Source organism: Cherax quadricarinatus, chromosome 3, assembly GCF_038502225.1.
Source record: "Cherax quadricarinatus isolate ZL_2023a chromosome 3, ASM3850222v1, whole genome shotgun sequence".
Taxonomy (NCBI): Eukaryota; Metazoa; Arthropoda; class Malacostraca; order Decapoda; family Parastacidae; genus Cherax; species Cherax quadricarinatus.
The window spans coordinates 32,724,683-32,737,769 of NC_091294.1; the positions used below are offsets into that span (position 1 = coordinate 32,724,683).

General features: G+C 40.3%; 1 protein-coding gene across 1 annotated transcript in view; it reads left to right on the forward strand.

Annotated features, from left to right (window-relative positions):
• Nucleotides 1-13,087, forward strand: part of LOC128684076 (uncharacterized) — a 57,952-nt gene that overhangs the window by 12,173 nt on the left and 32,692 nt on the right. The window contains exons 2-5 of the mRNA XM_070093189.1: nucleotides 2,957-3,154; nucleotides 7,511-7,720; nucleotides 10,604-10,716; nucleotides 11,104-11,295. Of these exons, the coding sequence (XP_069949290.1) occupies nucleotides 2,957-3,154; nucleotides 7,511-7,720; nucleotides 10,604-10,716; nucleotides 11,104-11,295 (713 nt within the window). The remainder of the gene's footprint in view (nucleotides 1-2,956; nucleotides 3,155-7,510; nucleotides 7,721-10,603; nucleotides 10,717-11,103; nucleotides 11,296-13,087) is intronic.

Below are 13,087 nucleotides of genomic sequence, written 5' to 3' on the forward strand. Positions count from 1 at the left end.
TCTCTACCTGTGCCAACACACAGGTAGTAGTTGTAATTGTAATAGTAGTAGCAGCGGCAGCAGGTCTTGTAGTAGCAGAACTAGTCGCGCCAGTAGGTATAATAGCAGTAGTAGCAGCAGTGGTACAGTTGCTGTAGTAGTTGAGGTAGTAATAGTAGTAGTATGTAAGAGGAGTAGTAGTAAAAATAATAGGATTGTTTGTACTGTATTATGACTTACTAACAATCACTGATAAATATTTACCGTATAATAGTAAAACTTTGCAAATTAACTAAAATTAAGCTTCATTCTAAATCCACAGCCTTTCAAAAATATATTCATAATTTAGATCTTCTAAGCTTGAGTTCCTTGTTAGGAGATGGAACCGTAATGAAACTAGACCAACATACACCACTACTAGAACAAAACCAAAAGTGGCAGGGCCACACTTTTGGAAAATACTGTATATATTTTCCAGAAATACAGTAGTTATTAAATGTAAATAGATGGCCATATTGTATTTAAAATTTATGTAATCGAAAACGGGAAGCTGCGCCTGCGCAGGAGACTCGCCATCTTGGTTTTGAATTGAACAGAACGTTAGAGTGAATGGGAAGAATTTTTCGTGCTCTAGAGGTTAAAATTGGGCTGACACCTCTCAAATAGGAGGCGAAATTGGTGGATGTGCATTCCTGCATAACTTGAGATATCAGACGACTGGACAAGACAGCTCCAGGAACCTCAGATAAGCTCTCTAGATTTGTGTATAATTCTGGCCAGTGTTTTCATAAATTTAGTTAGTGAGGTTTTTCTGAGTATGATACAACTTAATATCCAGTCAAATTGGTGAGTGATATTAAGATATATTTTCCTTCTGTTATGTATATGTGAATTTATATATCATTTTTTAATATACAGTCCACAAATTTATATATTTACCAGTATTCCTGGTGTATGTATATTTCATTTAATTAATAGGTCCAGAGCAACTTGTGGATATGACAGTGGTAGGTATCGAAGGGGGACATTTTTTGCGACCTAAGTGTCCCAAATTCCTACTTGTCTAACTGATAAATAGTAGTTATCATTGTTCATTTACTGTTATGTATATAATTATACATCCAAGTAAATGCAATTTTCCACAACACTATATCTACAACCAATTGTATATACACCGAAAATTGTATATACAATTGGTAATATATCACAGGGATTAAAGTATCATTGGTGGTGTACAGGTTACGTAAAGCCTTAATGACCCTGATGTAAAGTAAAAGGACACAAGTGCAACTAATGTGACATTTATTGTGGCAACGTTTCGCTCTCCAGGAGCTTTATCAAGCTATTACAAACAATACATGGACACAGAGGGTATGTAAAGGCTCAGAGTGAGGTGAATACTAGTGAGGTACCATTTCGATGTTCACTAGTGGTAGTAGTAGTAGTAGTAGTAGTAGTGGTAGTGACAAAAGTAATACAATATGGTAGAGCAATTAATTCGTACATGAGTAAAAGGATATAAAAGCTATTACTTGGGTAACATAAAAATAGGATGGACAAATATAAACTGGAATGAGGCAGCTTGTTTCAGTGTTCACTCTCTGTGCTTTGTGTAGTATAACAGGAGAGACTATGTGATGGCAGGGTTTACTGTTTTCAGGAGGATTCTTGCTAAGACTTCGGAGATGGTGAAGCTGCCGTTGTTTTGTTTAATTGTATTCGAAACAGCGATCAGTGCTGATTCAAGGCACTTGCGTGTGCGGAAATTATTTTCTTTTATCACTAATTGGGCGTCTCTAAATTTCATAAGATGATTGGTGGAATTTCGGTGTTGTACACAGGCGTTGTTTAAGTTGTCGTTCCTACATGCGTATATGTGTTCATTGAGGCGGGTGTCGAGGTTTCTTGCTGTTTCACCTACGTAGATCTTGTCACAGCCTCCACAGGGTATAGTGTAAACTCCTGCATTGACTGGTTCGTGGTGCTTGGGTTTTGTCCTGGTTAGATCCTTTATTGAAGTGGTAGAAGCGATGGCGACTCTGGTGTTAGCTTGTGAAAGTACACATATGAACACATATACGCATGTAGGAACGACAACTTAAACAACGCCTGTGTACAACACCGAAATTCCACCAATCATCTTATGAAATTCAGAGACGCCCAATTAGTGATAAAAGAAAATAATTTCCGCACACGCAAGTGCCTTGAATCAGCACTGATCGCTGTTTCGAATACAATTAAACAAAACAACGGCAGCTTCACCATCTCCGAAGTCTTAGCAAGAATCCTCCTGAAAACAGTAAACCCTGCCATCACATAGTCTCTCCTGTTATACTACACAAAGCACAGAGAGTGAACACTGAAACAAGCTGCCTCATTCCAGTTTATATTTGTCCAACCTATTTTTATGTTACCCAAGTAATAGCTTTTATATCCTTTTACTCATGTACGAATTAATTGCTCTACCATATTGTATTACTTTTGTCACTACCACTACTACTACTACTACTACTACTACCACTAGTGAACATCGAAATGGTACCTCACTAGTATTCACCTCACTCTGAGCCTTTACATACCCTCTGTGTCCATGTATTGTTTGTAAGAGCTTGATAAAGCTCCTGGAGAGCGAAACGTTGCCACAATAAATGTCACATTAGTTGCACTTGTGTCCTTTTACTTTACATATTGTCGGTAATTCTACCAACTTTATTACGACCCTGATGTAGCTGATAGTCTTCATGCAGACAGAACCAAAACAACGTTCATGTACAGGCAGGCTGATTCACCTCTTATTAATTACAGGTACGTCAGGTGTGACGGTGGGCCGCGCTAGTGCAAGAGGTGCCTTACTGACAACATAACTCCTGGCTGTCCATTTCATAAGAGTAAACAAATATATTTAATTTTTGTTATATCATAAGGCAAAACGAAACAAAAAGAATTCTTATCTGTTTAACAGCATATTTCTGTGCAGAGAGCCGTAAGGAGCGGGTGCTGGTGATGCAGAAGTCTGGAACTCCTTCTTCAGAGAGTTACGCCCGGCTGGTCAAGCCCTTCCCTAGGCTAGGATCCTTCACCATCTGCTACAGGATCATGCTTTTAAGGTTTAGGGAGGAGTCGACGCTTATATCCTACGCCAGTTCTAGCGACGAGGACAATGGATTAAGGATCGGTGAGAGGAGGTCTTACTGGACCTTGTATGTGTACATGGATAGAAGTGTAGCATCCTACAGATTTACTGTATATAATAAATTGTAAATAAATTCAACACTTTCACCTCATTCACACATAATCACTGTTTTTGCAGAGGTGCTCAGAACACAACAGTTTAGAAGCATATACTGTATGTATAAAGATACACAACATATCCCTCCTAACTGCCAATATCCCGAACCCCTCCTTTAAAGTGCAGGCATTGCACTTCCCATTTCCAGGACTAAAGTCCTGTTATATTAAAATAACCGGTTTCCCTGAATCCCTTCACTAAATATTACCCTGCTCACACTCCAACAGCTCATCAGGTCCCAAAAACCATTCGTCTCCATTCATTCCTATCGAACACGCTCACGCACGCTTGCTGGAAGTCCAAGTCCCTCGCCCACAAAACCTCCTTTACCCCCTCCCTCCAACCTTTTCGAGGACGACCCCTACCCCGCCTTCCTTCCCCTACAGATTTATATACTCTCCATGTCATTCTACTTTGATCCATTCTCTCTAAATGACCAAACCACCTCAACCCAATGGAAATAAGTCACTCTGACTTTTTTGGGTTATCCTAGGTTCTCTACACATATGCTGCTAAGTATCATAATTCTATGTAACTGTATTTGTGTATACCTGAATAAACTTACTTACTAACAACCCCTCTTCAGCCCTCTGACTAATACTTTTATTAACTCCACACCTACTAATTTCCACACTTCGAATTTTCTGCATAATATTTACACCACACATTGCCCTTAGACAGGACATCTCCACTGCCTCCAACCGTCTCCTCGCTACTGCATTTACCACCCAAGCTTCACACCCACATAAGAGTGTTGGTACTACTGTACTTTCATACATTCCCTTCTTTGCCTCCATAGATAACGTTTTTTGTCTCCACATATACCTCAACGCACCACTCACCTTTTTTCCTTCATCAATTCTATGGTTTACCTCATTCTTCATAAACCCATCTGCTGACACATCAACTCCCAAATATCTGAAAACATTCACTTCTTCCATACTCCCTCCCTCCAATGTGATATCCAATTTTTCTTTATCTAAATTATTTGATTCCCTCATCACCTTACTCTTATCTATGTTCACTTTCAACTTTCTACCTTTACACACACACACACACACACACATGGAGAGCCAAGATGATGGATGTGGTACTTGAAAACCTCATGCATCAACATGTCAGGGACACAACCAGAGAGAGAGGGGAGGATGAGCCAGCAAGACTTGATCTTGTGTTCACCCTGAGCAGTTCAGACATTGAGGACATCACTTACGAGAGGCCCCTTGGAGCTAGCGATCACGTGGTTCTGAGTTTTGATTATATAGTAGAGTTACAAATGGAGAAGGTAACAGGAACTGAAGGGGACAGGCCAAACTATAAAAGGGGGGACTACACAGGTATGAGAAACTTCCTGAAGGAGGTTCAGTGGGACAGAGAAATGGTAGGAAAATCAGTAAACGAGATGATGGAATATGTGGCAACAAAGTGCAAGGAGGCAGAGGAAAGTTTTGTTCCCAAGGGAAACAGAAATAATAGGAAGACCAAAACGAGTCCTTGGTTTACCCGAAGGTGTAGGGAGGCAAAAACTAAGTGCAACAGAGAATGGAAAAGGTACAGGAGGCATAGGACCCAGGAAAACAAGGAGATTAGTAGAAGAGCCAGAAACGAGTATGCACAGATAAGGAGGGAGGCCCAGCGACAGTATGAAAACGACATAGCATCGAAAGTCAAATCTGACCCGAAACTGCTGTATAGCCACATTAGGAGGAAGACAACAGTCAAGGACCAGGTGATAAGGCTGAGGAAAGAAGGTGGAGAACTCACAAGAAACGATCAAGAGGTATGTGAGGAGCTCAACACGAGATTTAAGGAAGTATTTACAGTAGAGACAGGAAGGACTCTGGGGGGACAGACCAGATGGGGACACCAGCAAGGAATACACCAACAAGTGTTGGACGACATACATACAGATGAGGAGGAGGTGAAGAAACTGCTAAGGGACATCGATACCTCAAAGGCAATGGGACCGGACAACATCTCCCCGTGGGTCCTTAGAGAGGGAGAAGATATGTTGTGCGTGCCACTTACCACAATCTTCCAACACATCCCTGGAAACTGGGCAACTACCTGAGGTATGGAAGACGGCAAATGTGGTTCCCATTTTTAAAAAAGGAGACAGAAAAGAGGCACTAAACTATAGACCTGTGTCATTGACGTGTATAGTATGCAAAATTATGGAGAAAATTATCAGGAGGAGAGTGGTGGAGCACCTGGAACGGAACAAGAGTATAAATGCCAACCAGCACGGATTCACGGAAGGCAAGTCCTGTGTCACAAACCTTCTGGAGTTTTATGATAAAATAACAGAAGTAAGACACGAGAGAGAGGGGTGGGTTGATTGCATCTTCTTGGACTGCAAGAAGGCCTTTGACACAGTTCCTCACAAGAGATTAGTGCAGAAGCTAGAACATCAAGCGCATATAACAGGAAGGGCACTGCAATGGATCAGAGAATACCTGACAGGGAGGCAACAACGAGTCATAGTACGTAATGATGTATCACAGTGGGCACCTGTGACGAGCGGGGTCCCACAGGGGTCGGTCCTAGGACCAGTGCTATTTTTGGTATATGTGAACGACATGATGGAAGGGTTAGACTCAGAAGTGTCCCTGTTTGCAGATGATGTGAAGTTAATGAGGAGAATTAAATCTGATGAGGACCAGGCAGGACTTCAAAGAGACCTGGACAGACTGGACACCTGGTCCAGCAAATGGCTTCTCGAATTTAATCCTGCCAAATGCAAAGTCATGAAGATAGGGAAAGGGCACAGAAGACCACAGACAGAGTATAGGCTAGGTGGCCAAAGACTGCAAACCTCACTCAAGGAGAAAGATCTTGGGGTGAGTATAACACCGAGCATGTCTCCGAAAGCACACATCAATCAGATAACTGCTGCAGCATATGGGCGCCTGGCAAACCTGAGAACAGCATTCCGATACCTTAGTAAGGAATCGTTCAAGACACTGTACACCGTGTATGTCAGGCCCATACTGGAGTATGCAGCACCTGTTTGGAACCCGCACTTGATAAAGCACGTCAAAAAACTAGAGAAAGTACAAAGGTTTGCCACAAGGTTAGTTCCAGAGCTAAGGGGAATATCCTATGAAGAAAGATTAAGGGAAATCGGCCTGACGACACTGGAGGACGGGAGGGTCAGGGGAGACATGATAACGACATATAAAATACTGCGTGGAATAGACAAGGTGGACAAAGACAGGATGTTCCAGGGAGGGGACACAGAAACAAGAGGCCACAATTGGAAGTTGAAGACACAAATGAGTCAGAGAGATATTAGGAAGTATTTCTTCAGTCATAGAGTTGTAAGGCAGTGGAATAGCCTAGAAAATGACGTAGTGGAGGCAGGAACCATACACAGTTTTAAGACGAGGTTTGATAAAGCTCATGGAGCGGGGAGAGAGCGGGCCCAGTAGCAACCGGTGAAGAGGCGGGGCCAGGAGCTAAGACTCGACCCCTGCAACCACAAATAGGTGAGTACACACACACACACACACACACATATATATATATATATATATATATATATATATATATATATATATATATATATATATATATATATATATATATATATATATATATATTATATATATATATATATGTGTGTGTGTGTGTGTGTGTGTGTGTGTGTCGTGCCGAATAGGTAGAACTTGCGATCTTGGCTTAAATAGCAACGCTCATCTTGCCATATAGGACAAGTGAATATTTGTGTATGCAATAATTTCGCCAAAACCATTCTGAACCTAACGAAAAAAATATATTTCACTGTGTTTGCTTAGTATTAAATTATTGTAAACAAATCTAAAATATATTTAGTTGGGTTAGGCTAAAATAAATTGCGCTTGTTATAATAAGGTTAGGTAAGTTTTCTAAGATTCTTTTGGTGCAAAATTAAAAATTTTTACATTAGCATTAATGAAAAGAATATATCTTTAAACGTATAATATAAAATTTTAGAAAGGACTTAATTTTAAATGAGTTCTTGCTAATTGACCAGTTTTGCATATTCGGCACGACACACACACACACACACACACACACACACACACACACACACACACACACACACACACACACACACACACACACACACACACACACACACACACACACGCATACACACACACACACACACACATATATATATATATATATATATATATATATATATATATATATATATATATATATATATATATATATATATATATATATATATTTCAGACCACCATGAGACTCGGTACCGGGTATCTATCCAAGGAAACTGGGCAGTGATGAAGCTGGCCACACCTCTACGCTCCTGGGCACATTTCTGCTTCACCTACCAAATTAACACCTCCTCTTGGGCCATGTACCTGGATGGCCAGTTAGGCTCCAGTGGCACCTTCCTTGGCCATTCCTCTCCCCTCCAGGCTGGGGGAGCCTTCATTATAGGTCAGTTTACTCTTCATGTGCATTATTATTATTATATTATTACCAGGCAGCCGGGACGACTCTGGTGGACGAGGCAGCGAGACGACAAGTGAACGAGAAGACCCAAACATCAGTTTCATTATAATGACTCCTCGCTTAAGAGGAAACAGATCAAGTGTTTCCTGATACGGGTCTTGGTCATATTATAACCCATTAACCAGGGGCCTCTGGTCATATGACTAAGGCCTTCTGCTGGCTTTCTAGCTCACCATGTAAAATCTAGCCTAGTCTTGGTCGCCAGACGATCTGAGAGAGGTACCCTGTGGATCCCATAAACACACAGCCTCCCATTCCCCAATGCACGCAAGTGAACGTGACCTGACCTGACTAGGTTAAAGCACTGGCTTAAGCCGGTAGGAGAATTGGACCTGCCTCGCATGGGCCAGTAGGCCTGCTGCAGTGTTCTTATAAGTTTCTTACAGAGTCAAATTAAAACAAAAGAATTCCCTATACCTCAGTGGACGCAAAGGCATAGTATGGAGTGCGGCTAATTTTCTAAGGAAGTTTAATATTAACGTTGAAGATTTGAAGCCTGACAGAAGAGGCTTTTCAAATTTATGAAAACTAATATCGCAGTTTCTTTAATCAAAATAGCGTATTAGCACCTACACAGACCAAAACAAATCCGAACCTCGTGTATCTTAATGGGTTGGTTCTGGACTGTGCAAGCGCCAGTTTGCCATTCTTATTAAGGAAAATGGGACGTAGGAAAAGACAGAGTGAACAAAGACAGGATGTTTCAGAGATGGAACACAGAAACAAGGAGTCACAGTGGGAAGTTGAAGACTCAGATGAGTCCAAGGGATGTTAGGAAGTATTTCTGGGTGGCCTGGTGACTAGAGCTCTTGCTTCACACAGGGAGGGCCCGGGTTCGATTCCCGGCGGGCGGAAGCATTTCGACGCGTTTCCTTACACCTGTTGTCCTGTTCACCTAGCAGAAAATAGGTACCTGGGTGTTAGTCGACTGGTGTGGGTCGCATCCTGAGGGACAAGATTGAGGACCCCAATGGAAATAAGTTAGACAGTCCTCGATGATGCACTGACTGAGTAGCTAACCCTCCGGGGTTAAAAATCCGAACGAAGTCTTATCTGATCTTATCTAACTTCCAAGCGATAACTTTTGAATGCCTCGTCTGACGAGCTTAAAAAACTTCAGTGTTGATATTTAACTGCGTTAGAAACTTTTGCTACACTGTACAGCGGGGGACTGGAATACTGGAATACCTTCCAAGGATCGCTTTGCGACCGACGCAGATCTAATCATGATGGCCGTCCAGTCAGGTGAAGAGAGTCATGGTATAAACTTTGGTAACAGTTACCAATAAATTGGTTTAGAAAGACATGTGAGCAAACACTAGGACATATTTATCAGAAAACGTTTCGGTCCTGGGACCTTGATCATTTCTACTGTCTTCCTAACCTCTGTGCTGGAGGTGATCAAGGTCCCAGGACCGAAAAGTTTTCTGAAAAGTATGTCCTAGTGTTTACTTACAAGTCTTCCTAAACCGAAGAGTCAAAATAAACATTATGTTCTTTCATGTGTCTAGACAACATTGTAAACAATACTTGTAGTAAAATAATTACAGAGTGTACCACTAGAACACCTCGCATGGCTAGGCATTTCGGGCAGACTTAAATTAAATCTTAAGTTTAAAATATTACAAAATTATGAAGTCTGATAAGTTTATTTTAATCCTCATATAAGGGATAAAAGTATTCTTGGCTAGTATACAGGTGAAATGCAACCTCTATGACCCTCGTGTACTAAGTTAAGTTTAACTTTAGCAACCATCCAAAGTCTAAGAATCGTTCTGAGTGAGGCAGGATGAAAGATATGGAGTCTATGTACTCGGGATTATGAGCGGTGGACATGAACACCAAGGAAATGAAGCAAGGAATTATATTCCAACCATTTCGTGATACGCTTAGTAATCTTACCCCTTCCATTAAGTTTAAAGCTGAATGGGAATTTAATTCCTTGCGTCCTTTCCTTGATAATCGGGATTATCATCTCACTATGGTGCCTTGATGCTAGTGACGAGTTTTTGATCCTAAGAATTATTGCAGCTGCACAGTCCTTTCTTTCAACAAATATGATTGTCTCTCGTTCCCTAAAGTAAGTAAGTAAGTAAGTAAATAAGTAAAGCGCTTCTCGACTAACGAAACAACTAGATGTGTGTCGATCGCTGAGAGATTCAAGAAAGGAAGGTGTGTCTGTATCCATTAACACAGCGTTTCATTGTTACTGACTCGTTTAGGTGCCAATTTAAAAGCTAACTCTAATTCCTCAGCTGTTCTTGTCTGGTAGCTCATAGGACGTATATACGAAACATCAATTTCTTAAAGTAAAACAGAATCAATATAGAAAATTCGCATGCTGTAGAGCTGGTCATATATTGAAGGGACAGTTGATGTCCTTCCTACAAGTTTTTCGTATTTCGAGAATCCGGAATTCGACCAGCTTCAAATTTTCAAACATGGCGGACTGTAACATAAGAAACGGTTTGTGGAATTACTGGGATGGGAAGGCGCCCGTTTTGATTTTCGTGCGATAACTTTAAGAAACTTCTGACCAGCTGTAAACTTTCACCATCGGTGTTGCCTACTTAGAAGAAAGTTTGATCCAAGATAAGAAGAGGGCAGGTCCAATTCTTTGGATCAAGAGTGTATTTTCAAGGTCACCCCACCTTGGTGGGAAACATCCACTGTGGGAGTGGAAAAACATTAAATCCCCTCGTAAATAGAGCACCTGCCACTAATTTTTCTGAATGATCCATGTGGCTTTCAAGCTTCACGTAAATATATGAGTAAATAATTGAAAATAAAAATGTATGTTATTGGCAGGGCAAGAGCAGGATTTTCTGGGAGGAGGTTTCCAGAGAGACCAGAGCTTCTCTGGTATGTTCTCTCAACTCAGCATCTGGGATGGGGTCCTCGACCCCCACACCATACGTCAGGTAAGAAACCCATCCTTCTCATTACCCCTCCCCCCCCCCCTTAATTAACAGCTCGCAGTCGCCCGAGTTTAGCGCGTAGTTTTGATAATAATAATAATAATAATAATAATAATAATAGAGCTCAAGTGAGAATAATTCTCAGTAACCTGATGATATACTCTCAACATTAGCCGTAATGGACAAATATCAATTAATAAACAGAAGAATGGACAAGGATTCGACCCGCTGGTTCTGCTACATGCCAGGAACACGTTCGACTCCCCGTTCATTCTACTGCTTATTCAACCTTAGGATAATTTACATGAGAATAATATTCTTGCAAATAACTTCCACTGACTTAGGAATAATTTCCGTATTTCACCTAGGAAACACCTATGCACTCCACAGGTGTGGTTGTGCGAGGAACAACGGCCGGGTAACCAGTTGTCGTGGTCGTCGTCTTCAGCTGAGTCTTGGAAGATCCATGGAGAGGTCACCTGGGAGACGATGTCACCATCTGATCTCTGTCGTGCCACCTCGAGATATCTGGTGGTCTTCCCTGATCGCTTCACCCTCGGCCAGGCCAAACACCTTTGTAATGTGAGCTCTTGTGAAATTATAGACACATGTGCAATATTATTACTGTTCTTGGTGTTGTAATAATTGTAATAAAATTATATATATATATATATATATATATATATATATATATATATATATATATATTATATATATATATATACATTATATATATATATATAATGTATATATGTCGTGCCGAATAGGCAGAACTTGCGATCTTGGCTTAAATAGCAACGCTCATCTTGCCATATAGGACAAGTTAAAATTTGTGTATGCAATAATTTCGCCAAAATCATTCTGAACCTAACGAAAAAAATATATTTCACTGTGTTTGTTTAGTATTAAATTATTGTAAACAAATCTAAAATATATTTAGTTGGGTTAGGCTAAAATAAATTGTTCTTGTTATAATAAGGTTAGGTAAGTTTTCTAAGATTCTTTTGGTGCAAAATTATAAATTTTTACATTAACATTAATGAAAAAAATATATCTTTAAACGTATAAGAGAAAATTTTAGAAAGGACTTAATATTAAATGAGTTCTTGCTCATTGACCAGTTTTATATATTCTGCACGACATTATATATATATATATATATATATATATATATATATATATATATATATATATATATATATATATATATATATTTTCAACAAGTCGGCCGTCTCCCACCGAGGCAGGGTGACCCAAAAAAAAAAAAGAAAATCCCCAAAAAGAAAATACTTTCATCATCATTCAACACTTTCACCACACTCACACATTATCACTACTTTTGCAGAGGTGCTCAGAATACAACAGTTTAGAAGCATATACGTATAAAGATACACAACATATCCCTCCAAACTGCCAATATCCCAATCCACTCCTTTAAAGTGCAGGCATTGTACTTCCCATTTCCAGGACTCAAGTCCGACTATATGAAAATAACCGGTTTCCCTGAATCCCTTCACTAAATATTACCCTGCTCACACTCCAACAGATCGTCAGGTCCCAAGTATCATTCGTCTCCATTCACTCCTATCTAACACGCTCATGCACGCTTGCTGGAAGTCCAAGCCCCTCACCCACAAAACCTCCTTTACCCCTTCTTTCCAACCCTTTCGAGGACGACCCCTACCCCTCTTTCCTTCCCCTATAGATTTATATGCTTTCCATGTCATTCTACTTTGATCCATTCTCTCTAAATGACCAAACCACCTCAACAACCCCTCTTCTGCCCTCTGACTAATGCTTTTATTAACTCCACACCTTCTCCTAATTTCCACACTCCGAATTTTCTGCATAATATTTACACCACACATTGCCCTTAGACAGGACATCTCCACTGCCTCCAACCGTCTCCTCGCTGCTGCATTTACCACCCAAGCTTCACATCCATATAAGAGTGTTGGTACTACTATACTTTCATACATTCCCTTCTTTGCCTCCATAGATAACGTTTTTTGACTCCACATATACCTCAACGCACCACTCACCTTTTTTCCCTCATCAATTCTATGATTAACCTCATCCTTCATAAATCCATTCGCCGGCACGTCAACTCCCAAGTATCTGAAAACATTCACTTCTTCCATACTCCTCCTCCCCAATTTGATATCCAATTTTTCTTTATCTAAATCATTTGATACCCTCATCACCTTACTCTTTTCTATGTTCACTTTCAACTTTCTACCTTTACACACATTCTCAAACTCATCCACTAACCTTTGCAATTTTTCTTTAGAATCTCCCATAAGCACAGTATCATCAGCAAAAAGTAACTGTGTCAATTCCCATTTTGAATTTGATTCCCCATAATTTAATCCAA